The 27544-nt window shown below is 38.8% G+C and overlaps 1 protein-coding gene across 1 annotated transcript; it reads right to left on the reverse strand.

Annotated features, from left to right (window-relative positions):
• Positions 1-158: 158 nt before the first annotated feature.
• On the reverse strand, positions 159-27388 carry LOC111322654 (uncharacterized). The gene is made up of 33 exons (XM_088739138.1): positions 27257-27388; positions 26390-26475; positions 26225-26282; positions 25846-25931; positions 25165-25421; positions 24878-25013; positions 24316-24361; positions 23813-23868; positions 23645-23723; positions 23377-23453; positions 23106-23238; positions 22087-22326; positions 21613-21820; positions 21144-21241; positions 20437-20586; positions 19684-19731; positions 12271-12381; positions 10756-11579; positions 10228-10396; positions 9251-9979; positions 8817-9055; positions 8213-8363; positions 7931-7989; positions 7656-7695; positions 7189-7248; positions 7003-7049; positions 6705-6761; positions 6198-6338; positions 5836-6015; positions 5484-5593; positions 5108-5261; positions 4711-4856; positions 159-4407 (listed from the first exon to the last, which is right to left on the reverse strand). Exons 3-33 carry the CDS (start codon positions 26256-26258, stop codon positions 3318-3320), a joined length of 5955 nt encoding a protein of 1984 aa, XP_088595264.1. The 5' UTR covers positions 26259-26282; positions 26390-26475; positions 27257-27388; the 3' UTR covers positions 159-3317.
• Positions 27389-27544: the final 156 nt, after the last annotated feature.

Raw genomic sequence — 27544 nt, forward strand, 5'->3', positions numbered from 1 at the left:
ATATGGTACTCAGATGTCTCAGTCATTCAGACAGTGATATAAAACCGCAGTGTGGATTAGACCTCGTGTAAATAACCGGCTCAAAAGGTTGGACCTGGCGAGGTTTACTGTGGTAGTCAATGCAAAAGCGAACTAAAACGAATGTCAGCAAACACAGATAGAGTGTTCATAGAATATTAATTTTTATAATCATAAAATCTGTCACCATCAGTTGTAATATCATTACTAGATCCAAAAATTGATGGTTCATCAAACTAGGGAGTTTCTACCTCTATCGAATCTTCCGTAAATGATGGTAACCTTGTGCATTACGTGTAATTATGCATTGTTCAGGCTGAAAAATAATTCCAGCAGTCCTAGGTTGCAAATCTACATAAAGTGCTCCATTATGCAATGGTCCTCTAAATTAGTCTGGTTTGTTTAAATATGGTCATTAAGTCATAGACTGGCGAGATAACTAAGCAAGATTTGATCGATCTCATCACTTGACGGAGACTAGCAGTGCGCAGTCGAAACGTCGCGATCCGCATCCGAAGTGACCACATCGTGAGACAAACGACTATACTTCTCTTTTAAAAGAACTGACTAGGATTAGTTTTATTAAATTAGAAATCGTCATGATTTTTCAATTGTGTATATAGCTGCAGCTTTAAGGAAGATTTGAGAACTGGGTTGTCTTTCTCTGCTACTCTTGTTTCCTTAAAAAGGGATGTGACACAGACAGTGTAAGGTTGGGGAAACGTTCGACTGGACTCCGCATATTTGGATTTTTCAAATAATATATAAGAGAATATTAAAATAGGTGTTAAGTTGTTGCTACATCTGTCCTCAAAAAACAAAAAAGTTCAGTCTTTGTAGACTGTTTTGGAATGCATTGTTACTTTCCTCCACGTTTTCAGCGTCGCTGGATATATTTGATTATACACCTTGTAGGTATGCAAGGATTTCAGGCATTTATCTATTTACCTGTTTAGTCATAGATCAAGTATGGTCTCACTGAGACTAATCATATAGTTTACCATCGAAAAATGATGCCTTCTTCTAAACGTTTAAGTTTAAATCTATGAACACTTAGTTTCCTTATGAAAACGTCCAAACCTCTCTAAACCGGAAATACGACACAGTCGTGATTGACAAAGCTGATTTCCATTTCAGTTATATTGAAATGAATTTGACTAGTATTTTCATGTTATCTACACAAAGTCATGAATGCTTTGATAATACCTGATTAGGAAGTTTATAACATAGAGGGCAAAGTGCAGTAAATGGCTTGAACCCGTGGGTAACATGAAGGTGTAGTCTGATCGTCAGGGTGAGTGTAGTCCTGAGAAGGACTGTTGTCGGTGGTAGTGACTGACGTTTCGACAACCTGTGCGGAAGTCATCATCAGAGTCAAGTGAATGATTGTTGTAAGTAGAATGTTCTTATTCCAGTTCGTGTAAAATGATCGGTTGGTTTTGCCGTGACGTTATTGGCTGTAAGACTCAAGTGACGTAAGTCGGTCGTGATTGGTCTGTTTCGATCTGTCGGTAAAGTTAGGTCATTCTTTTTCGGTCGTTTGTGGTGTTTGTGTCGTGAATGAGTCGTTTGTATGGAGCGGGTAGTTGTTGACATCTGTTTAGGGAGTCTGTTCTAAGTTAGTAAACCAGCTTTCCAGAGTCAGTCGCTGAAAATAGTCATTGCTGTAGGTTAGGCATTGCGCAGAGTCTCAGTCAATGTTGTGGTTGGTAAGTCGGTGGTGTTCAGCACTCTGATTGCTGACATCACCTTTCCTCATCGCCCGTCTGTGTTCAGTCAGTCTTGTTGTGAGGTTTCTGCCAGTCTCACCGATGTAGGAGGCTTGGCAGTCGGAACAATTGATCTTATAAATCGTTCACTGTCTGTTCCTCGGTTCGTCTTTGTCTTTAACGTTGGTTAGTAACTGACGTAGTGTGGTGATGGGTTTGTGGGCGACGCGGATATTGAAAGGTAGTAAGATGCGCGAGATGTTTTCAGACATACCTTTTATGTACGGTATGGCTGCTGTAGTCGAAGGGGTTGCGGTGTCGTTTGTTTCGGTAGTGGTAGTGGGTCGGTGAGTGTTTCGTCGGATGAAGTCGTTTTTGTAGTTGTTCTTCGAAAAAACACGATGAAGGTATTTGTTCTCGTCGGATAAGCTGTCTGTCGAGTCGCGTACTAGTTGTGCGCGTCGTGTTAGAGTTCTGATAGTCGTGGCTTTGTGCGATGTAGGGTTGTAGGATGACTCGTCTAGTAATCTGTCGGTGTGTGTCGGTTTCCTGTAAACTGTCGTCCGTAGTGAGTTGTCGTTGTGGCTTACCAGGCAGTCTAGAAAAGGACGTTTGCCATTTTCTTCGACTTCTCTGGTAAACTGTATGTCAGTGTTTTGTTCGTTAAGATGGTGGTGGAATGCGTCGATTTCGTCGTGTCGAACGGCGGTGAATGTGTCGTCAACGTAACGTAACCAAAGCGGTATCGTTTGTCGGCAAGTCGAAAGGGCGCGTTCCTCGATGTTCTGCATCACAATTTCTGCTATACCAACAGAAACTGGAGACCCCATGGCAGTGCTGTGTAACTGTTTGTAGTGTTTACCGTTGTACTGAAAGTAAGCAGACGTTGGGTAAATATTTAGCAAGTCCATGATGTCGTCTGTCGGTAGCGGTAGTGGGTCGGTAGATTGTCGGATTGCAGTCTCAGTACATTGTAATGCCAACTGAAGTGGAATACTTGTGAACAGTGATTTCACATCAAATGACACTAGTTTGTAGTCGTAGAGGGCAAAATTACTGAATGCTGAATGGTCAACGTAGAGGGTATTTTTTCTTAATTTTGATTGTAAAGAGGGAAAAATTACTTGCTCACTATTGGCTCTCAGGTTGTTTGAAAAAGCACTAACGTTGTATTTTCAAACTTGAAAGTTTGTTAGCAGGCCTGGTTTTCAATGTCCTGGTATGTTTGTGCAAGAATAAAATTTCATTCAGCTCAATCGCGCGGTTGTGTTGATTGATTCTTTGTCAACATTAAATGGCTTCCTGTGACTTCAGAAATTCAGTATTTTTACCCTCTAGTCATTAACAAGTAATCGCAATGGATCCTCGTAAAATTAATTATTAATATCACTTGTATTTTCACAAGTTGCTAAAATTGCCAGAGTCGAGCAACTCCTGAAAACATGCATGACATTAATCCTTAATTTTACCCAGCCCCATGCGATTACCTATACTAATGAAGACACGATTTTTTCCCCCATCATGTTGAAATCGAAATTTCAAAGTATGTCATCGCTTAAGTATTGCTTTTCCACTCAAGGGTTAAAGCCATTAAACATAAAACACGACCTCTAATTCGGGATCCTTTAACCAAACTGGAAGGGAAGAGTTACTTCCATTTTTCTCGGCACCATACTTTTCGCGAACTGTATTCCACGAATGTTCGTCTGTCTGACGGAGATTTTGCTCCGCTTCCATTTCTTTATGTATAGTTTCCATGTCAGACTGTTCACCTTCCATGTCTGCGAGTGGCAAGGTATGCGTCGTAACACTGCTAGCGTCCACGTTTGCATACAACTGATGATTCAGGGGAACCAGCTGGTCCTTTAATTCGTGCGGATTTTTCGTCTTCTTGACTTTGCAATAAACTGCTCCATTCATTTCTTCAGTTGGTTTCTCACAAGCCGCCGCGGCCTTCTTCGCATCTTCTTCGAGTTCACAGCTCCCTTCTTTGGGAACTAATTCAATGTTTTGATAAAAGGCAGCGTGATGTTGATCTGGCTGTGGCCCCAGATTGACGTAATTCAAATGAGGTTTGTCATCCATCAGTGATATCTTGTCTTCATTCGCCTCGATTGCACTGACGTCATGTGTTTCAACTCTTTTCTTTACCTTTTTAACTTGAAGATAAAAAGTTCCTGTACTGGAGACTACGTTTTTTTGTTCATGGCTTCTTGGGAAATCTGCTACGCCGCTAACATTTCCCTGGTTGCTCTCAATAGAGCTCAGATCTTCAATTTTAATTGAAACAGGACATAAGTAACCAGATTCATCGTTGTTGGGTGTCTTTTGTGGCTCGGGGACTGGCACAAGCTCTGGGGTTCCTTCTTCCGTTGTATATTCACCACAAGCTGTTTGGTACTCTAAATCATTCCTCATCACTTGCATGTCTGATGTTCCGTATGCTTTTGAGTAGTCATCGTCGCTGCTTGTCGTAAAAAAAGTGCGGCTGACGTATTTGTATTCGTGCTTGGAGAAGAAGTCAGGCGAGCACATCTTCTCTATGACATCGCTAGAGGGGTGTTGGTCTGAATTTGTTACATGGCAAGCATCTTGTGGTTGACGGATGGACAAATCTGGCCATTTACTTTTGTCATGATTTTGCAGCCATAACTTCATAATCCAGGACTTCATTGGCTCTCTGAAAAAAAGTAAATAGTTGAATTGATCATGACTATGTCTGGTGTAGAATTACTAAATTGGATGCTTTAAACTATTTTGAATGCTTTAAATATAGTCTTTTCGAGAAGGAACAGTAATTTGTCACAATATTGCAAGTGAAAATAGAAATTATAACCATGTGCTTCGACCCTCTCTTTCAAAACAAAATATTGAACGAGGTACGGATATGTAACATTACTTTGGAAGCATCAGTAAATCCCCTAACAATTAGTGTACCAAGTTTAAATTAAACGGCGTAACTAGAATACATGTAGAGTGATACCTGCTGGTGAGGCAGTCAAAGACGGCCAAAAAGGGAGGTCGCTGCTGTGGGACATATGCCCAACACTGATGCATGATGATATGCACCCATTCGGGACAGCCTTCTGGTCTAGTTGGCGGGCCATTGTCTCTTATCTGAGGCAATATCTAAAACAGATTTATGTTTAAATTAAGCTTGTGTTTTACACGAAGTCAACTAGAAGAAGTGTTATGCTATTAAACTTGTTCTGCCGCAATTCAAACTTTTGGCTTTATTCTTTCCATTGTTGTTGGTCTTGAAGCGAATTTTCTAATCTTCAGGAAAAAAGAAGTCTGATTTCTTGTTTCCGCCTAGCTCCCACAAGTTACGAGACACTTAAGGGTTTTGTCATGTCACAAACTGGAAACTAAGAGTTCACCTCTTGATTGTTGAGACCGAAGAAAGGTAGCGAGGAGTCTCGTCCATCTAGTCCATCTGCGAACGATGTATAAAGCTCCCACGCAAGAATCCCAAATGACCAGACATCACTGGCATGCGTGTAGTGTCCATCCAGGATAACTTCTGGTGCACTCCTGACGGAAAGAAAACGTCTTCATGAAGTCCTTTGCTGACTTAGAATGTTATTACTAAAGCAAGCCAAACATCGTTCTCTTTAATTATATTATGCGGTTTCTGAACATCTTAGTATTTATATTTGTACGCATAAATACAAATATATCTAAGTAATATACCTGAGTTTCACTTACAGCGTGTTCTTGCCACAAAAAATTGATATTAAAATCAAGTTTGCTCACCAACGTGTGGATTCTGGAGGCATGACGGCCTGCACCACGCACAAAGTGCTAGTAACTTCGTATTCACTCAGGGAAAGAGGCTTCGAACGACCGAGACGGCCAACCTGGATCTGTAGAAAAGAAATGTCAAATTTCAGCCACCTACTTTTGCGCGCCGGCGAAATCCCAAAGTTTCATTTCCTTTCACTTTATTAGTCGTATGTAATAATTAACATTTACGGTTTCTCCTCTACCAACAACGGTGGTGGGGGGTGGGGGGAGGGAGGTGGGAAGAAGGGAATGTTTCCATGCGCTTTGAAATTTCCCTACGCTGTTTTAATGTACGGCTGAGACCAAGACAAAACTAAATTACCTTGTTGTGCGTAACGACATTAACATACGTGGCTCGTAGGTCTCCATGTATAATGTTCTTTACATGGAGATAATGCATAGCAGATGCCACTTGAGACAGGAACGTTACTATATCAACAATTTGACATCGATTTTCAAGAACGTAACTCTTTAAATCACCGAAAGGAGCCTCTTTGGTAATCTAGAAAGAAGAAAAAAAAAACACTGTCTTAAGTCTTCCAAATTAGAATACTCGGTTTTATTTCGTTGGCAACATACTCTAGGACAAAGGTTATCTGCTATTAGTGCATTCAAAGTACACTTTAAATGAAAAATTACCAACGTATTTTTGCGCAGAGTAAAGTTAAAATCTAAGTTACTTACGATTTCTGCTATTGGGAAATGTGAATCCAAATTGTCTATTTTCCATATGGCTACGAGGTTTGCATGGTTGAGAGCAAGGAGACCTCTAAGGTGATGATCATCTGTCCTTTTGATCTTCTCGCTGAATGCAGATTCAGATGTCTGAAATCATAGAATCGTCGATGCAGCTATTTGTACAGTCTTCATCAACTCGGGCGCTTATAAATCTTCGGTGGAACAATCTTCGTGTCAGACAAGGCGTTCTGAGGCCGTTTATGGTTTAAATGCCGTAAAGGTTTTGGGAATCACAGTAATCTTTTCAATAGTGGCTCCTTAGTTCACATTAGCAGTGAAAGCCAGTTACGCTGAAACTTTGCATTCTTTAGCTCTATTTAACCAACTTTGCGGACTCATTCTTATTAGTTTTTTTTTTCCATGAAGGCAGTTATTATTGTTATTATTATTATTACTATTATTATTATTATTAGTAGTATTATTATTTTTATTATTATTATCATTTTTACCTACCGGGATCAATTGTATTTTCCTTGGAAGGTCTGCTAAGTCACTGTTTGAAGATTTTTCCTGAAAAGAGGAAATGAAAAGTCACACTTCATTATGAACACGATTGAAGATACTATACTGGTTAATAAGCAACGAATGAACGAACTACTAAATCAAAAGTTAACTAGGTTGCATTTAAGATCGAGGACAAAAACGTTTGCAAGGAAGCTGGCCTATTTGAAGACCTAATTCATAATCATTCAGGCACTTGATAAAAAAATAAATAAGAAGTAGCTCTTTGCTATTACACAATCGGTTTTACCTCTGCTCTCTCTTCATCTGACATCAAGTTGTGTACATAGTAAAGACCTGAGGGGAAAAAAATTGAAAGAGAAGTAACAGTTGTAAGCTCACTTTGATAACTAATGATAATCAGACAGTTAGTTCGTCTATCAGTCAGTAGGTCGGACTGTCAATTTTATTGTCGGAAACTAAAATCACACTTTACCATTTGACGCAGGTTGGTCATGCTCGGTAGACAGGAAATTACAGTCTTCGTAAACAGGATCTAAGGAATGAAACTTGTTACTCAATTATAAAATGCAGAAATCCAATTTTTTTTTTATAGTTGCGATAAAAGGCTTTATCACAAAAAACTCGTTGCTACCCGATTTATTCTACTCAAGATAACATGAACTTTCAATCACTTTCTCTTTCACAGTGAAATAATTAAACTGAAACACCTCAAAAACAAAAGAAAATCAGTAAAATGAAAAAAAAAAAAAACAAAAAACAAAAGACCAAAACAAAAAAACAAAGAAACAAAGCAGAACAAAACAACCACAACAACAAACACGACCCAACACATTTTTTTCAGTCCAATAAACTGAAAGGGGACTCTTCTCTCTGGCTCGCCTTTGAGGCCGATTAATAAAGAATGACATAGCTGTTTCGTTGACAACAATAAACGTGTACCTGAATAAAAGCTTTTTATATCTTCAGCATTTCGTGCAGGCTAGAAAACAAAAATGACTAATTAATCCATAGCAAATGTAGTCATTAAAAATTCCTCTTGATATGGAAACTCGAGGGGAGTCGTTTGACACAGTTTACTTCAAGTTTTTATAGGGATAAGGTTTTCAATACGATATGAGAGTGTAAGTTTGTGATTGGTCAATACATTCGGTTGATATTTAACGAATTTCGCAGCGTCCACTCGATATTAAATTGAATAAAGTAACCAAACTTACAAATTCATATGTGACTTGTAAGTCAAGGGGAGGTGGGTCAAGCCGTGCTTGTTCCTCGTCTGAAAAAGAAAAAACTTCGATTTTAACTTTCACGTCTATGTTGAAGCACAATTTTTCATCGTTTAGAGTTCGTTTGTAATTTCACAGTTATGTATTATAGTTTTTATGTCAAGCTGGGCATTCTTTTTACAAGCAACTATTGATGTCTAGAATTATTCATGATATAATTGCTGAGTGTTGGTGAAGCGTCTACGTGCCAGTAAGGTCAACACGTGTAATCACCTGCATTTTCATTCATCTCGCAAAGGCTTTTTTGGACGTCAAGTAATTTGGGTCTCTTTTTTGGATGGAACTGAAAGCACTGCTGCATCAGTTGGTATTCCTTTTCTTCAAAACACCGCTCAGAAGGCAGGATCTCCCAACCATTTTTCACCTTAAAAACGTAGAGCTAGTATTAAAGTCTTCGTAATCGTAAATTTTGAAACCATGCCGACCTCTATATATATATATAGAGGTCGGCATGGTTCAGGACTAAAATATGATACTCGAAATCACTAAGTATGCTCCACACCCCACTAGGATTTTAAAAGTGTACGTCTCACCTAGATTATTATCTAAAGGATGCCTGTGGGGGAATGATTAAAGAAATAAAGTTTCTAATGAAAAAATCATATTCGTTCTTAGGTTAAAGTCTCAAAATAAGGATGCGGATTACTTTTTTTCGTCAATGATAAATTACTCAAGGGTGTACTGTATTGTCTTTAGAGCTGTCAACTAGGATAATTTTAACGATGCCGATTTTATTTTTTCTAATTGCGGGAACATCATTTCAGCTAACGGATGCAAGATTAGCGTTTCAAGAGAAAAAAAAACTATATTAACTCACTTGCGAGCACAACTTTTCATTGTCCGAGATGTGTCTGTAAGGAAGGCACCCGTAAGTAAGAACCTCGTACATAAGGACCCCAAGGGCCCACACGTCTGAAGCAGTAGAAAACCGGAATTCTGAGAGAACCTCTGGTGCTTTCCATCTTAGCGGGAGCTCCTGCTCATCTGCTGAATTGACATAATCTGGGCCACCGTCCTCAGCTGAGCAATAACTGTACAACGAGTCGGAATATTCATCTATGAATAAAGAAATTCGATGCGGTATAAATATCGTAGAAAAATTAATCAAGTGATGACTAGTGCTGTTATTCATACCACAGCCTGGCCTAAGGACTGAGAAAAAGAAAGGAAGAAGCAATACAGGTAGCGATAAGTTCGTTAGTTCCTAAGTTACGAGGACAGTCATTTAATCATGCTAGAATCATCTCTTACTCTCGCTGGTAAGCTGACGAAGGTGTTGCAGGCCACTCAGTTTGCAGATATAACTGTCTCCCACGAGAACGTTTGTCGCCATTACAGCGCGGTGCACCAAACCTTTTTTTTCCAAATGGATGAGAGCGTCCGTGATATTTAATAACATCTTAATGAGCTGGACTGGTTGAAGAGGAGGATTTCTTCCGCGCGACCTCCGGAGAAATTGCAGCAGATCTCCTGATTTTTCAAATGCGGTAATGAGGTGGTATGGCAGAGTTTTAGTGTCATATGCCAACAAAACTGGAAATTTTGCATGCCGTTCTTTGTTTAATAGTCTCAGGTTTTCGGCTTCTCGTTTCAGACTCTCCTTAGCCGAAGGGTTTGGGTTCTCTTCCACGAGATGCTGCCTTTTCACCAAGAGAACTTTAACGGCCACCTTCTGTCTCTGGAACATGCCATGATTCACAAAGCAGGTCGAGCTTCTACTTATGGTTGTATCATTGATTTCCAGTGTCTGAGTCTTGTATTTCCAAGAAAGGTGTTTGGTGTGCTGTATTGTGTCAAGTTCTACCTCCCGATTTATGTTCTCACTCAAAGAATGTGTCAGAAACGTCCTGGTTTCTACATCAGGAGAGAACAGCGCTTTCTCGGCTTGGCTCTGAATGATGGCCTTGCACTCCGGAGTCTTACGTACTTGGGGATCTTTTAGAAGATACGCCAAGCTACTACCTGCCTCTGTCCTTATTTCTGTTTGGGGAAAATAACAAATAAATGACCTTTATATTAGACTGTGATAGGATCGAGAGACTTGGCTGGCAAAGTTTCGAGTTTGAACTAAGACGGGATCTCCTTGATCCACTAATGGCCCGTTTCATAATTACTGTCAGTATAGCCTTAGCACTATTTCTTTTTGCCCCTGCGTTAACGTCATATAATTCTGACCTTAAAAACGCGAACAGAAATAATACTCTTTGCTATTGATGGTTCTGTTTCACCTTTTGTCTCGTTCTTCATTGAAATGTCTGAGAATATTGTAGCTGCCAGCATACAAAACCTCCAGTCCTGTCCACCATTTCCATCAAGGTACTTAAATACGAGAAGTCTGAGCAGGTTCATAGCTCTTCTCTCGGTCTCCATTCGTGGAATTGGACGTTCACTGCGCACCTGTAGAAAAAGGAAAATGCAGTTTGTTGCATGAAACATGTTTCAACATGTGGCTTCCCTTATTTTTTACAATGAAAGGTTGAAATTTAATTTCTTTTGTTTGGTGATAATAATTTTCCATAATTTACACCTTCATTTGTGTACATATTTAAAACCTGGCGTGTTCATCACCAGGTGAGCTCAGAGTTCGTAACTGACAACTGTCCGATCCAGTACTTGTATTCATGGAAGTCCACTTTCAGTTGAAAAGGCTGTTGGTATTTGCTACCCATACGTTTTTACAATAGAACGGCATCATACTTTAGGTTTCTCTTTCTTAATTTTCGAATTCAATCTTCCTACCTACTTTCAGCTCTTACCTTTCCTTGGAGATGAAGAGCGATGTAATGTAGATCAATCCGCCACTCGCCTTTCTTCTTATAATTAAGCTCACTAAGAGCCTTCAAATCATCAAGTTTGGTTTCTTGGTTCTGGTAGAACTTTCGACATTCATCTAGAAAGTCCTGCAAGTTATCGTTGGGCCTTAAAAGATGATTAATTGCTTTGATGATAAACTCTGTTGAATATCGGAGACCATCCTTCGCTTTATTTCTCAGCTGCGAGCCAAATGTCTTCAGCTCATCCTTAAGCTTTTTCAAATCTTGTCCCAGAAAATTTATAAAGGAATCACCTTTCAGAGACTGATGCGTGACTAGCAAGGAGATGATACGGCTGTACACACACAGTTTGAGCTCTTTCATTTCTCTTCCTGAATCGATCCTGTCTCTTCTGAACAATCCCTCGGAGGAGAGAATTGATGATCTTACAATTTTTTCCACAACCAGTAAATTGTTGCAGCAGTTGTCAAAGTTGTCCTTACCAGTCAGATGAAGAAGCAAATGAAGTGCTTGGCTCACGACTTTGGCACATTTTGCGCTGCAAGAAATTTTGGCGAGGTTCTCGTATACTTCTTCGTTGGAAGAGGGACATTTACCCCACGTTTCTTCTAGATAGGGAAGGATGCTATGGAGAAGGAAGTCTTCTTTGGCGTCTTTGAGTGGACCAGCGTTGTCATCCATGTCTTGGATGAATTTTTCCGGATTCTCGAAGTAATCTTCGTTTGACCACTTGGACATAGAGATCGTTTCTTCACTTCCGGAATTGTCTGGATATTGTCCGGTCTCAGTAGGAACTTCTTCATCACCTGAAAAACAGTTAGAAGTTTGAAACTCGTGCCAGGTTTTTCCAAACGAATTTTTCAAAACGTCTTCCATTGTTCTGTGACAAATTTTGATTTTTGCCTTCTGTATTTTTCTTATTCCACACTGGACGCTAACAATATTTTGTTTCTGATATTTCCAGTTTGCATCACGTGTTTAGACATGATGACGTTGTACCGTTTCATCGCTTTTTGGTTCATGGCGCCCCAATTCGAAAGTCCCTCAGAACTTGAATCTTCATCGTTTCGTTGCTTCAAGCTCTTAAATGTACGCGAATTTTATTGAACCTATAATTTTATGCTAGTAACAAAAGGCAAATGAATAGCTATTTGTTTTTCTACGAATTACCACTTTTCCCTCAGTTAGCCTTTTCTCTTGCGTTCCGCCAAGCGCCTTTTTTATCCCCTCGAACGGAAACGAAAAGAGCAGTAATGACGAAAACGGATGTTTGCGTGACATACCCTTTCTCACGAAAAGCTAATCCTTTTCTTCCTCTTGACCTACTTGTCTGATAATATCGATAATAAAAGCAGTATACGGGGTTAAGATGACAGAGGCTTAAGGAAGATTTAATTGATACTTTTCTTCGATATTTCAGCAGTATTGAATGCTCTAATATGATGGGCGTCATCACCATAACGTGTGCTCGGTTACTTTTCAGTTATTTCTAATTACCTTTGATCCCCGCACTTGCATGAGGTCCAACAGCAACAGCGCCAGTAACATTTTTGACGTTTATTTTATATTGGATCCGTTTCCTCGAGGGTCTACTGCCAGATTGTTCGTCTACAAAGTAAGCTTAATTCTTGAGTATTTGGAAGGACATTCACGGCGATCAAGAATATACAGTAAAATTTTACTCGCAGCGATGCATCACAACTTCTAAGTAGAGTTTCACTGATTTTTTTTCACTGATTTTTTTTTAAAAACCACATCATTTAAGATAATATGCCATCTTATGTCGTATCTTTAGGTCGTATGATTCATTTCAAGCTGTTTGAATTTGGAAGTTCCCTAAAAGCTTTACGGGAGTAAACAGCGTTCACTTAGCAACGTCTACAATCTTCCAGTGAGCGACGTTTCGTTTTCAGTCCCCCTAATAGCCATAAGAAAGACATGAATAACGGCTCAGAAATTTAAAAAATTTTTTCACCACTTTCGCCTAACGTCATTTCGCGGAAAAGTACAGCTGAAGCTTCTTCAGCTTGGGTTAAAGGAAATTGAGAGGCCCCAACGCGAACGGAGCCCTCTCCCAAATAGCGACAAAAATCAATTTGAGTTGACATTCAGAAACAAAAATGTGATTGGAAAAGAAAAAGAATACAGTTTGTTAACAACGCACCAGCAAATATTCGAAGGCGTAAAGAAATTTGATATTCTTAAACTCTTAGTAAACATGTAATTGCCAGTGGTTTCTAGAATGAAGGTTACAGACGTTATACATTAAGAGCGGAACAACCAATTACAACCATGAAATAACATAGGAAACGCGGATAACACAAGATGAAATAAGAAACAAGCGAAGATAGAAGACACTACCTGACGATTTGGGAATACTACCTAAAGAACTGACGTTGGTCGACCTTTAATTAACGAAGTCCTTGCAAATTTTAGAACGCGCGCGAAAGTGGAGCTATTTATACTATTTATGCGCTCGGACTGGGACCAGGCGGGGAATTGGTTTCTACACAGTTTAAAAACCAAATACTAAAAATTTTAATTCAGTCCAACCATATTAAAAAAGGACTGTTGATTCGAAATAATTGATATTTGCCAACTTCTGGGGAATTAAGGGTATTTCTTAGTCCATAGCAACGTTTCTCATGTTTTTTAAAGAATTAGCTAAATTATGGACTTGACTAAATGAAATTTTGAAGAGCAGATTTCAAGTGTCTTGTGCTATGGAAAAATTAAGTGGTCATAATTTCCAACTGCATTTTCTGAGGTGGTTTTATTATGGAAAAAAAAAATACTCACCCGGAATGAGTGAGGAAGCATCCGAACTCGTGTCGCTAATACTTGAGCCTAATAAAAAAAAACCAAACAAACAACGTAGGTAATTAACAAAAACAAGGTTTATATTTAGCAATTCGGATTTTAGCAAACAGCGTCGCAGTGGAAAGATTCTTTATGTAAATTCAACTGCGCCTTATAATCTTATCCTTGCTCAGTTTACTATTACCCATACCTACTGATACTCTGATACTCTTTTAACATTTCGTGGTTTGTAAATACATGAAAATATTCAGTACTACGTAACCCGTTCAACCAAAACAATTCCTTCAGCAGAACTGCTGAAGAGTGACTGCTCTCTTTGTTAGTAACTTGTATTTAGTTTCGAATTTGTGACCTAAGGGCAGAACCCTATTGTGCATCTCAAAATAATTTGTGGTGTGAGCGTGAGATCGGAAGTCTTAAAATGAATGCTTTTTTCCGTTTTCTCTTTAACTTTTCCACATACAATAATTCCCCCATATTAGCTCCTGAAAACAATCAGTTAGACGTAACACATTCACTCTTTCGCAATCAGTCAGATTTCATTAGATAGAGTTGCGCGTCATCATTGAAATAAAAACAATTGCATTTGAATATTAATGCAACCGCGCGAGCTGCTCTAACCAATATTTACCAAAAAGAAATGGAGTCAACTGCCACACAAGGTGGACGTAAGAGCCCACGAATGGAAATGTCTTCCATAACTTAACTTGAAACTGAATCAGATCTAGCATACACAGCATCCAAGTATACGTCTCTTGTTGCGAATAGAGACAATGTGTCGTGACATCGTGTTTTTACAATAGTGTTTCAAAATAAGCTTTGCCGAGGGACAGTTTTGAATACAAATTGGTTTGCTATCTGTGGGAACCGGTGATTAACTATCGATTAAGTGCGAGGGGCTACTGTAAGAAGTAATGAGTAACTTTCTCATCCTTCGCCTTCAAGAAGATCGCCTAACATGTATCGAAGGTCTTCGTATGAGTTGAAGCTTTGCATGCCCATTAAGCTGCTCATTAAAGGTGAAAACAACGAAAACTAGAATCAGTCAACGGGCGGTTGGAGAGTAATGGGTACACTGCTCTTTTGTGGAGCCATTGCATAAGTATTTCCAAGATCTCATTAAGAACCATGGGAATGCTTCTCTGGCAGAGCGTTCAGCGAGATCAATGCGATATACGTCGCACGGAGTCCACTTCAGGCAAAATTCGAGTTAAAGAGACATTTCGGTTCCCTCCATCGTCAGTCCTGAACGGGAACTGAGACGAAAGCCAGTTGGAAAACTCAGTATGAAGAAAGTCGGTTGCTTAGAGCAAGTGTGAAAATTTCAGTTTGAGAGTTTTCCAAATATATCTAAAAGGTATTGAAGTGGAAAGTACTTAAGATTGGGTTTCCAACTTACCGTCGTCCGAAGACATGTTCTTTGGAGAAAACATTGAAATCTAGACGACGGTGTCCGGGATCAACTCCACTGCTTTCATAGTGTTATTAGACTTTTGCACACTTTGCAAGGTAAAACCCCTGACGTATGCCTCAAAATAGAACTGTGACTAATAAATAAACTATGTGATCAACGCTGGTTATCGAAGGATAGATTTTCTTTCTCTCTCTGCGCAAAAATGTCAGAAAAAATTTATCCCCCTATGGGAACAAAACATTTTGAGGGACATTTTTTAACGGTGGCTGACCAACGATTATGTCGCTAAATTTTCGATCAGCGACATTCTCTGAGACTACTTGTCAATTCAGACCATTAAGGTTTAACTACGTCAAGACGTTGAGTTATTCATAATTATTGTAGGTCGTGCGCGATGCCTGGATCTCACTGCGTTTCATTGCAGGATCGGTTTTGTAAAATACTTATGTCGTTGGGTCCAGTTATTAGCGTGCAATAAAAAAGATTTGGAGAAAACATGCCGGGCTAATTTGATTTTAATATCTTAACCCTTGAATGAGCTTAGACATCAAACACCAAACACTAGAAGACTGTTAATAGTAAAAATTTGTGGTATGTATACACGTGATAAAAAGCTTAACTGTCAAGTTACATCCACAGGCTTAGCCACGAGACTAGTCGACATCAGTCTTAAGGACGAACACCGGTTCTTAATATAATTTACTGACAACCATCCTTCTAACTACTTAAGGTTTCCTTACATTTCAATTAAATTCAAATTGCGCCTTCCGTTTCCTCCTGTTGATATTTGACAGATATCTAGCTCTTGCATGTCACTTTTAATAGCGATTGACACTCCGGTCATCATTCTTCGCCAGGTGGGGGAGAGGGAGGAGTTTGGTTTTGTCAGGATAAAAATTACCCGATTCCCCTCCCCCCCAGGCTCTGTGCGACATTCTTCTGATATGATATGGCAGCCAATTAGGACTCACTTTTCTATAGCGCCCCCCCCCCCCCCTTTGTACTCTGTTTGCGACGACTGGCACCAACTCCATTGCCCCTACTAAAAACCATGGCATCGCCTACCCCCTACTGTACAGGTGATGAATATGACTGGTCCCTAAATTTGGCTCTACTCCGAAGTAGAGCGAATTCAAATTTTGTTTGCAAATATGATCCATATTCAACGTGATTACTGTAAATATTATCATTATCACTGTTATTTTGAAACAGCTCTAAAAGAGGTATTACGGACCTAAAGCAAACCATGACGCAACGGCAACGGAGACGTAGCAAAACAAAAGATCTATAATAGCTCAGCACGTTTATTTTAAAACGTTGTATATTTCTTAGCCGTCTCCTGCCAAACAACAACGTGAAATCACCAAAATTTACGTTGTCCGGGAATGGAAACACCGACGGCAAATTATTTAAGTTTAAATCTGGAACCTAGCCCCGCTCACTAAGGTGATACTGAAGTTGACGTATGGAGCCGCAAGAGACAGTAAACACATCGAGACAATTTTTAATTGACATTTTCTTCGCCGTTGCCGTCATTACTGCTTAAGGTCTCTATTGTCCAGCAGCTATTTGAACGTCAAACGGCGTTCAAGCAGCTAGGGGCTGGCTAGACAACTCGGATGTCCAATCCTCTACCTTAGAAGTCTTGTAATTATTCTCTTCATTGCTTTGTGAATATATAGCTTTTATATGACTATTTCATAGAAAATGTCTTTGCTGTAATTGGTAAAGAATCGGGTCACACCTTACTATAATCACCAATCTGAACAACGTTACTTCTAACAAAACTTGATTAAAAATTCTTGCTGAAATTATTTCGATAGATAAAAAGTTATAAGGTAGTTTCTGTGTCGCAGCCCACCAACCTTGACCCGATGGATTTCATAGCTGCATACATAGAACTTCGTAAGCCCACATCCAAATTTGTCGAAACGTTTGCAAGCACATCTAGATGTTCTTGAAAGAGTACTTGCTGAAGTGGTGAACTCTGGTCTTTATACCAACTCTCCTGTAGTTTTTCTTCATATTTTCTTCTTTGCACCTCTCTGAGGTAAAGGATGTCTGCATCCTTCAATAGAAGTTGAATGGCAATATCTTCACGTAACTCTAAGCTTGGCTGGTGCTCCAGGTCATGTTCGTTGCAACTAAAGGATTCTGTGGTAACAATATCTTTCGATCTTTGCCAAAAAACTGGACCAAGAAGGTCCACACACGTATAGGGATCTACGACAGTGCCTTTGTTGCTGTGTGTTGACTGGGAATGCTGTGCAACGGTCTTGGCTGGCACGAAATAACATAGGAACGCGGACAAAACAGGATGAAATAAGAAACAAGAGAAGATAGAAGACATTACCAGACGATTTGGGAATACTACCTAAAGAACTGACATTGGTCGACCTTCAGTTAACGAAGTCCCGGCAAATTTTAGAATGCGCGCGAAAGTGGAGCTAGTTATACTATTTATGCGCTCGGACTGGGACGAGGCGGGGAATTGGTTTCTACACAGTTTAAAAACCAAATACTAAAAATTTTAATTCAATCCAACCATATTAAAAAAGGACTGTTGATTCGAAATAATTGATATTTACCAACTTCTGGGAAATTAAGGGTATTTCTTAGTCCATAGAAACCTTTCTCATGTTTTTCAAAGAATTAGCTAAATTATGGACTTGACTAAATGAAACTTTAAAGAGCAGATTTCAAGTGTCTTGTGCAGTGGAAAATTTTAGTGGTCATAATTTCCAACTGCAATTTGGAGGAGATTTTATTAAAAAAAACAAACAAACAAACAAAAAAACACTTGCCCGAAATTTGTTAGGAAGCATCCATAACCATATCGCTAAAACTTGAACCTAAGTAAAAAAAAACAAACAAACAAGACAGTTAGTACTTCGAATTTTAGCAGATGGCTATGCAGCGAAAAGATTTTTCTTGTAATTCAACTGCGTCTTGTAATCTTATCGTTATTAAGTTTACTAAGATAATTTTATCGTTACTAACTACGCTTATAAATTTCGATTGAATTGGCACCTTGCTGCACAAGTATGGAGAACAATTTTTTGGTAGCCTCGTTATGGGCGAAATTCTGATATTCACCCAGTATTGTACTGCATATCGGGACTTTAAAATCAGACTACATCAAAAACTTACTCAGAGCTCTATCTCCATCTGGCATTTTATTGCAATTTTCTGTACCGGCTTCTTCACTTCCGGAATTTACTAGGAGAATTGACAGAATTTTGAAATTAGTACACGTGGATAAACATCGTTCTTTATTTTAAGACGAATTTCGACTTTCGTCATTTCTATCTCCCTCCACACAGGACATTAATAATACTTGACTATTAATCTTCATAGTATGCATTACCTGAGCAACATTTAAACCATGTAGATATTTCATTGTTTCAACTTAATTCTTTTGGTTCATGTTCCCATAAGTACTTTTTGAGTCTCTGTAACTTGTGCACAGCAACCAATGCGCAGTCGGAGAGTCTCCAAGATCTACAATTCTCATCCATTCTTTTCGTTGCACGACTATAAGTTGGAAAATGGCGTATAAGCCACTTCCGAGTTTTTTTATTATTTATCTTATCCATTTATGTAAGTGCAAAACGAAATGGGTCACCTCGAGCCTTACGAGTGGAAAGGGAAAAAGCAGCATTGACGAGTAAGAATAAGTTTTCCAGTTATCTTTGATCAAGGTTCTTGCGTGGGGCTCGGTACTAACAATATCCATGACATGTTTGACTTTCATTTGACATTTTTTCCTTTTACTGTAGAGTTCTCTGCCGCATTGTTCATCCACGATATAAGTTTAACTCCAGAGTAGTTGAGATCTGAAACTTACAGCGACATACCACCTACACCAAATTATCGATAAATCTTCAGTGAAATTTCTGATTACCAAATTTACGTTTTTTTTAATTTATTTTGTCCAATTTTGGAGGTTCCTTGAAAACTTAAAGTGATTAAGCAGCGTTAAAATACCAACATCTACTTTTTCCCATCGAGACAATGGCAGGTTACCACGACCATATCGGCCATCCTACATCCTGACCTTTATTCTCATTTCGCCGAACGCCCTCGTGCGGCACCCATCTGCTACGCCAATTAACCTTACTCCCAGATATGAAAAGAATTCAATTCAAGACTGATTAATGGATGAAAGATGATCCAGCTTACTAGAAAAAAGATACTCAGTTCGAATACCAAATAAAGAAACTTTTAGTCCATTAAACCAACCTTTTTTGGTACTTCTGTATGGTCGATAGTCTAAGTTACAGAATAATTTACATGTTTTTTTTAAGATTTGGGTAAACTGTTCTCGGCTGGGACTGACTAAATGAAGGATGCGTATTGGAGGGTCTGAATGGGGTTAACTGATGGCCATAAAACGTCCAAAATTTTACCCATTAGGTATAAAAATTTAAAAATTTGAACTAATAGTCAAAAAAAAGATTAGCTGTAAGAAAAATTTCGGGTGACAACAATGGAATGATATTAACCGTTAGCCGTAAAATGGCCAACATTTTAACCGTTAGCAGTAAAAGCCATCACCCCATTGAAACCCTTCTATTTGCGCTAAGCTTAAATGCCTCATGCAGTTCAAAATTCCAGTATTTATAATTTTTAACTGCCATTTTTGAGAACATTTTATTATGGGAAAAGCTACTCACCCGAAATCTGCGAGGAAGCATACGAGCTTCTATCGCTAAAACTTGAATCTGGGAAAAAAAAATAAGTACGAAATTGGCTACAACGAGCTATTCATTCAGTATTCCGAATGTCAGCAGACAGAGTCGGTATAATCCTGCAAAAAGATAGTTATCGCAAATTCAACTCCGTGGTCAAAAGCCTCATCTCAAAAGCCTCAATTTACTAAGATATCACACTTACATCTGAAAAATAGCACACCCTCTAGGACAATGTTCTTCCTTATGTCTTGTCCTCAATCCGGATGGTTTGCTCAAAGTAACATAGTAAAATTCTACATGCTCCTTCCGGAATCTTTTCTAAACTAACGTTGCCCGTGTTTCAACATCTGGTTTCAGTAAACCAAGTTTATTTTGAGAATCCTGCTAAAAGGCATCATAGCTAACAAGAACCCTTTAAAATTTTCCACCACGAATTCAAACCACTGGTTGCCCGCTGGTAACGACGACAACATTCAATTCTACAAAGCTCCTTGGGTGAACAAGCAAATATATTTAACATGTACATGTCCATCTAATGTTTCACTATGATAAATGTGTCTACTTAGAAAATTAAATACAAAAACGATTAGATTATTTTGCTTGCCGTTTCCAGGAAACCTTGGCACGCAAAAAACAACATTAATCACACACGTGTGGAAAGGAAACCACTGTGTAGTAATGTGGACTACTAAATTCAGTGCTCTTTGAATCGTAGCGTGAAAAACAGCGGAGTACCTTTGTCGCGCGTTCCCTGTGAACTTTCATTGGATTCCAAGCTTTCAAGGTCAGATGATGGACTAGAAGATGATTCGACATCTGCTGAGTAGCCTTCTTCTTTGGAAGTATCACCCTCAAGCTGGATAGTGTACTTTTCATCATTTTGACCTATTCCAAATGTGGGTTGACCAATTACGTCATTAAATGGGAAAAGATAAGCGCTGTATAAAAGCTAGGTGATCCCTTCATATTGCATTACGCATCTTGTACTGCGCATAAAAACACGTAATCAGGCGAATAATCGCGCGCAGTACACGATATTGTTTTCAACCAAGGGACCAGGTAAAGAGGTGCGACGCTCTTAAACGAGCACGGTGACTCATGAATGGGGTAAGTTTGGCCTGTCGTATCTCATAAACAAGCATGGTGACCTATTATTTTTGTGCGTGTTTTTCAAACATACATTGGTAGGGAACTTTTAAGGGAAGTTAAAAAAAGATCGTTCAGTAGCTTTTTCTTGTGAGGAATCACCTTAAGCATGGAGGACCACTTCATTGTCGCAGAACTTTTCATAGTCATTGTAAGTCCTGTTTAAAATGTGACAAATTTACAAGCTTTTAAAGAGTTCGAGTCTGCCCTCGGAATTCTAACCTTAATTTCGTGATTATGAACACTCATGACTTACCGGTGTTCCGTAACAGAATTGATTAAGATTGTTTACTCACAAAGTCGTCTTTGGGCTTCCTTAGCAGCTGTTACAAGTTCTGAGCATTCTATAGCATGGCAGGACAATTTGTCACCGAGCTTGATCTCTTCAGAGAATCTATGCCATAGCAAATACATTTTTATGTACTGAACATTTATAACTCGTGACGAGCTTCGTATGTAATTATACGACCAACAATACTTTTATTATCCGTATATTTTCTAAACTAAAGGAGTGAAAAACCTTGCTGTTTTGCGAGTTTTATGGCAGGAAAAGGGGAGGGGAAAAAAGGAAATGATTGTGTCGAATTAATTTCAGTACTCTGGACTGGATATAGGAAGAGCATGAGGGGTAGTGAAGGACAAGGGAAACGATATAAAGCTGTTAAAAAATGTTCTTATGAAAATAAATATTTGATTTAAATTTAAAGGCGGACTTCTCTAACATTACGTTTCCAATATTTTCGTTCGTTATTCAAAACATCTCACCTCTTGGTTATTTTTTCAAGGTAATTTTCAATCTCGTCATTACCATTATTCTTCGCAATCGTCTCTGGTAAGGTTGAGTTGTCTTTGTAAGCACGAAATACTGTCCTTCCCGCAGAGGAATTAAAGATCAACTCAATGAAATTTTGTGCTCCATATTTTGCTGCGGCATAAACCAAGATGCTTAATACATGGGGTGCCCGGGAAGATCCTGAAACATAAATTCGACTTAAAATGAATGACAGAATAATTCTCTGCCTACAAATATTTCGAAAGGCTATGTCAGGGGAAGTATCATCGAAAAAGTGATATAACCATGGTAAGGTGTCCTTAGTTTCATCAGCATACCTCCCATTCTGCACTAACCCGTTACTTTCTTGTAATCCTTCTTTTATTAACACTACTTTTTTTTCGGCCAGAAATGTACTCTTTTGTTTCCGAATATTTTAGTATGCTTTCGGTTAAGAATAGTCTCACCGAGATTTCCACAGCCTTGGGTTCCACCTGTACTGTTTCCACCTCCAAGATTTCCTGAGCTGCCACTTGAAAAACGAGGCAATAAAGTTTCAAACAATTCCCTTTGTCGGCCAAGATCAAAGACTAGTTCCTTTAGAGGTTCTTCCGTTTGGTACCGGCTATAGTAAATCTCAGTCTGTCCCAACAAGACATCATCTTGACTTTGAAGGCTGATGGTTACGAAACCTGCTTCCCCTGAGGCTGCAAAAAAGAATAGAACGATCAAGAGAACTTTGAATCATAGCCCTTGAAAAGAAATATTACCCTCCAGCACATTATCATAAGTGTCTCCCAAACGACTGTGTAAACAATTGCTGAATTCAGCCTATGGGCTGCAATGTGATTTTAACAAACACTTATCTACCTACCCTCCCACGACTATACGGACGTTTTGCCCCAATGCAAGAGTGCTTCGTCAAATTCGCTCCGTTCACGATGAGTTCAAGTTCGCCTCATCGAGTACAAAAATGACATCAAGAGCTTGTAGCTAATTATTCTCAGTTTTGCCAGTGCTTTTTTTGTAGGATTTTTGCCTCTTGATATCTTTCCAAGTAGTCAGCGAGGCCGTAGTCCTTTTTCACCGAGTAGTAGAATTCTCGCTTTTTTGTTGAATGGTTAAGCTACAAAATGGAATGTATTTCTTTTGTGTGAGATCGATCTATTGCTTTCCTTACAGGCATTCAGTTGTTAGCTTTGATAGTTGTTTCGAGCAATTTAAAATAGTTTTACTACTTTTCTTCGGAATTTGATCGAATCTTATCAAATATCGACGTTATGTTCAACATCTTCAACAAACATAAGTTTGCAAGTAAAATTCAGTGCTGTCAACTGCGATTGCTGGCGATTAGTTGGTGCCACTTACCCTTAAGACATTTAATAATTTGCCTTTCATTCACAGAACATTTAGTATGATGCTAGACGCCTATCGGTATGAAAGCAACGAAGAAGTCGCGGAGTAACCTTTAGAAATAGTTTCAAACCTGGAATTAAACACAGGTAATCATCCTCCACTTTTCTTAGTTGATATCTGCCCAAATCACCAAACGTAGCAAATATTGTAGTAACGCCCACGAACAGCTTTGGAGTAAAGGTGAAAAGGCAAGGAGCTCCTCCCTTAAATTAAGAGCGGAAAAAATAGATCAGCGTCAACGTTCACTCTTAAAGGAAAAAACCAGAAAAAACAGTCGTAAATTAGGGCACTTTTATTCACGTAGGTAAATGATATAAAAACTGGGGGGGAAACCCCTTTACCTCTAGAGGACCCCTTTGAGGATTAATCTGGACTTCATAATCAAGACGATGAGCGAGGCCCAATGAATCGTCTAAATTCATGAATTTTTTTTTTGATCAGAATAAGCGTATCTCAGTAAAAACTGGGGTATTTAAGAGTTTAGTAATGCTTTCATATAAAATAAAGGATAGCTAAGAGTAGTGGTGTGTTTGAATGCGCGAAGGGAGAGGGGAGCTTTTATTGTTGCCAGTTTTACCTAAAATACTATGTGCATGGTTTTTAGCCAACCTTCTGGAAATGGACAATCGCTTCCTGAAAATCCACTGGTTATATCATTTTCAGGAGAGGAGAAATGCTCATCGATCAACTGCCGAAAGAAAATATCTATATAAGTTCATTTTGTTAGTAACAGTGACAGCTGCTGCGTAATATTTGAGGCATATCTAATAGATCTACCTCTAGATCAAGCTCTTGTCGCTGCAGTCTGTAGTATTCAGCTAGAGGCACAGCAACTGAAAATATTGTAAATTGTGAGATGTGGGCTAAGCTTAATTTATTTTTTATAATCCGTTTTCATGAAATCGACTTAAAAGTTAAAAGAAAAAATTTAAGCCAAGAGCAATTGGAATCTAGTCTTTATCGTATGGATATTGACTTGAATGACTGTGGATATATGAAAATCGTATATTTGAACTGTGGTTTATCAAGAAATGAATGTGAAAGCGATCTTTGCAGTAGTGAATGCTGCTCGAGTTTTCCAAGAATATCAATTTTCTTCTGAGATCCATTTCATGGTTGCATTATTTTATGAAAAAGATATACCTAAATACGTAAACAAGTACGTAAAAAGATCGTGTTCGTCGATTAAGTTAAAAATTGCTTCCTGTTATTTTTAAGATAACAATGTTCTCTCACCTTGTTTACATCGGTAGCAATGGCGCTCATACAAGCAGCATTACCTTGAGGAAAGCTGGTAGATGCCTCCGGCTGCTCTGAATGGGGAACCTGAAAAGAGACACGGATAAAAATATTGGTCAAACACCGTGAATTACGAAGGAAGAAAGTGACTTTTTTGTCATATCATAATTGCGAACGTGGGATAAACAAATTTTGCGAAGTCCCCTCATCAAACCTTAGACCTTCAAACACTCTGACACTGACCCATAAGTCATGGCTATGTGGCAGAGTGTTGGAAGGTCTAAAGTTTGATAAAGGTGATCAGGGTGAACTATGCCATCACTTAGTTCATAGGTGACACGCGTTCCGCATTCAGGAATGAATTGTAAGAAGGTAACAGAAAGAAAATAAAGCAAAAAATAAAAAACGAATTTTCGTTCTTAGAGCTCAGCATAGTAAATGATCCTTACAGCATCTTTGAGCTTTATATCACATTCTGAAGCGGATATAACTGCGATGTATTTCGCTGTTCCATAAAAAGCAGATCAGGTTTTTTTTTTTTTAATGAACCTTCTTTGTGTGGCTTACGGAAGTATTTAAATGGAAAATGATACTGTGTTTTACCTTATCCTCCAAAATGTAAAGAACCGAGATGCCCTCTGTTTTTCTCTTTATTTTCTTTCCATCCCAGATTCGTGAACCACAGTCTTGAGAAGTTGAATTGCTTTTATCCTTGCCTTTAGCAGTTCCACAAGAATAACTACAGATAAAGCAATTAACGGAAAATGACTCTAACTGCGACTTCCCATTCACTGGATTAATACCTCATTACGGTTTTACTGAGTAGTTTTGATATCTTTTCAATGAACAGGAGCTCGAGTTTAGGGATAACTAAATCAGACCTCTCTTACCTCCTATTTTTCAAGTATGGAAATGTATCTTCAAGCTTCTTTTTAACCATGTTTTCTGACATCTCTTGGTGAAATTCCACCCCCTTTTTATATTGGGGGGATTTTCTTAGATTTGCTAGGGTACTTTGTGTTGGCATGTGAGGAATGCCATCCATCCATCTGAAATCGGAAGTCTTTATTAAATATACATTCCTCTTAAAAGGCCTACTAGCATCTTGTCCATTGCGAATAGCGCAACCTCCTCGTTGCTCAATTTCCTGAAAATAAAAAAAGACTGAATTAAACGGTAGCCGATGGAACTCCGCTGTAGTGCAATAGCCTTTTGCCTTGAAACGTCGTGTTAACGACTTGCTTTTTCAATATTATGAAAAGTGGAGGCCTTAGAGAGTTTATTCTTGCGATCTCTTCTTCCAGATAATCCAACAGATCACGGTCCTTCGGACACAAAATGTTTTTGAAAGAAAAACCACTCTCGCATGCACTGCCCACAACATTAAGACCTACGTAATGCACAACCCCATACCTTAGGTGGCAATACCTTAGAGGAGAGCAAAACTAGTAAGGGTAAAGCGATAGAGGAACGCTTATCTTGGTGAGTTGATGCACGCTGGGTCTTACTTGTCCTAGTTGTCTAATAAGGGGGGTTTGACCAGAGAGTGTGCCGCACTTAATTTGATCTACCTCGAGATATTGCTCCTCGTACGCGTGTTGTCCGTTGTGGTTCCCCTCCATTTGTGTTGTAATGTTTTCAGCTGAAGGCGTTGTTACTGAAACAATAAGCAAAAAGGGTGTGTAAATTCAAGTTTGATCCAAGAATTGGAGTTTAGGTACCATTTTCAGAGGAAGCATGAATAAAATTAGCATCAGGAAATGTGTAGATTTCTTCTGCGTCGGAAAAACTTAGGGTGATTCACATATTTATAGATGTGTATATGCAAAAATGAGTACTATTGCTAAAAATCTATGGTCAAATAATTAAATACGTTCACAATATCATTCAGTCACGGAATGTCATGTCGCTCTCAATTACCTTTCATCATTTCAGGGAAAAGAGACTTACCTTGACAACCCTGCTGGCCTTCCTCAATTTCCATCGGATAATCGTCTGGAAGTGACTTCTAAATGTGTAGGAAAGCATGGGACGTAAGGTATTGTGTCTTGTTAACCGCCGGAATCAGAACAAATTAGTTTTAGTGAGTGTAAGCTTCAATTGTTAAGTTTGTACCTTTAAGTGCAATTTTGAGTCATACAAACATCGTCTAGCTTTGAAGCTCTAAGTAGCGCTGGAGTTCATACCAACAGCCTCTTAGCCTTAAAGGAGAAATAGAATAACAAAGTCAGTCACAAGGATCTGGTGCTTGCTTTTGGACAGTTGTGATTCTTTTTCAACGTTTAAATTGCTATGATAATGTTTTCATTTAATCTTTTGACCAATGAAGCCACGTCAATTTCACATTCTTAGAAGTAGAAATTTAAAAAATAAAGTAGTCAGGCATAAATTGAAACGAACCGAAAAGATAACATTTGGTTCATTTAACAAACAAATTATCTGCAAAGAAGTCTAAGCTGCAATTGCCACATGAGGCTGATCAAGTAAAAGATTACATATGTATTTCTCCTGCTTATTATTTTACTTTGGGGATATCTATCGTGGGTAGAAAATGTCAGAGAACAACTGCCATCGATGAAATATTGTCAGAAAGCGGACTCGTGTTTCTTGCCCGAACGCTAAAAAAAAATGCATGCACGTTTCATCAAGTCATTCAAGTGTAGTCATGACTAATCATGCCTCCAGGCAGAACATTTAGATTGTGAATTAACATAACTTAACACTCTCCAGGAAAAGTCTCTTTATACCCGATTTATTTCAATTCTTCGGCCGAAAAAGCATATGTACAACATGTGTAAATGCATGATACTGCAAATCGGCCGAAAAACATGATGAAATTTTAAATGTTACTCGACTTTCGACACCCAATCGTGTTCAGTGGGCGGTCTAAGCTTTCGAAATGAAAACATTAAATCGGGTACTCCTGGAACTCAGAAACTGGTTTCGAAGGTAACTCTTAAGCATTGCTATGTACTGTCTTACCTTAACTTGGCGAATAGCAGGCGTAAGAAATATAATTACAAGATTTAAACCATTGTCGGCCAAAACATTTACACTATGTGAGAGTCGTATGCAAAAATGAAATTTCCTAGACGATGGGTCACTTTAAACTTGCGAGCCCCAAGGTCAGGTGACTGTTGAGGATGACGTCATCCGTGAGTAACAATGCGAGTGTTAAGTTGCGAATTGTGAACTAATCATGTGTGTGAGTGTGACGGATATGATTTCCAAGTGCTCAGAGAAGTCATTTGTCGGAATTTTTGAAAAGTG

The sequence above is a fragment of the Stylophora pistillata genome, chromosome 11 (assembly GCF_964205215.1).
Source record: "Stylophora pistillata chromosome 11, jaStyPist1.2, whole genome shotgun sequence".
In the NCBI taxonomy this organism is placed as follows: domain Eukaryota; kingdom Metazoa; phylum Cnidaria; class Anthozoa; order Scleractinia; family Pocilloporidae; genus Stylophora; species Stylophora pistillata.

Bases quoted from the DNA above. Each gene is read 5' to 3' on its own strand.
- LOC111322654 (XM_088739138.1), bottom strand. From the start codon at position 26,258: ATGGAAATTGAGGAAGGCCAGCAGGGTTGTCAAG. The intron at 23,454-23,644 runs GTTGGCTAAAAA...AAAAATTCATGA, and splicing joins CGATTGTCCATTTCCAGAAG to ATTTAGACGATTCATTGGGC. The intron at 21,242-21,612 runs GTGAGATGTTTT...GCTATGGCATAG, and splicing joins CTTGAAAAAATAACCAAGAG to ATTCTCTGAAGAGATCAAGC.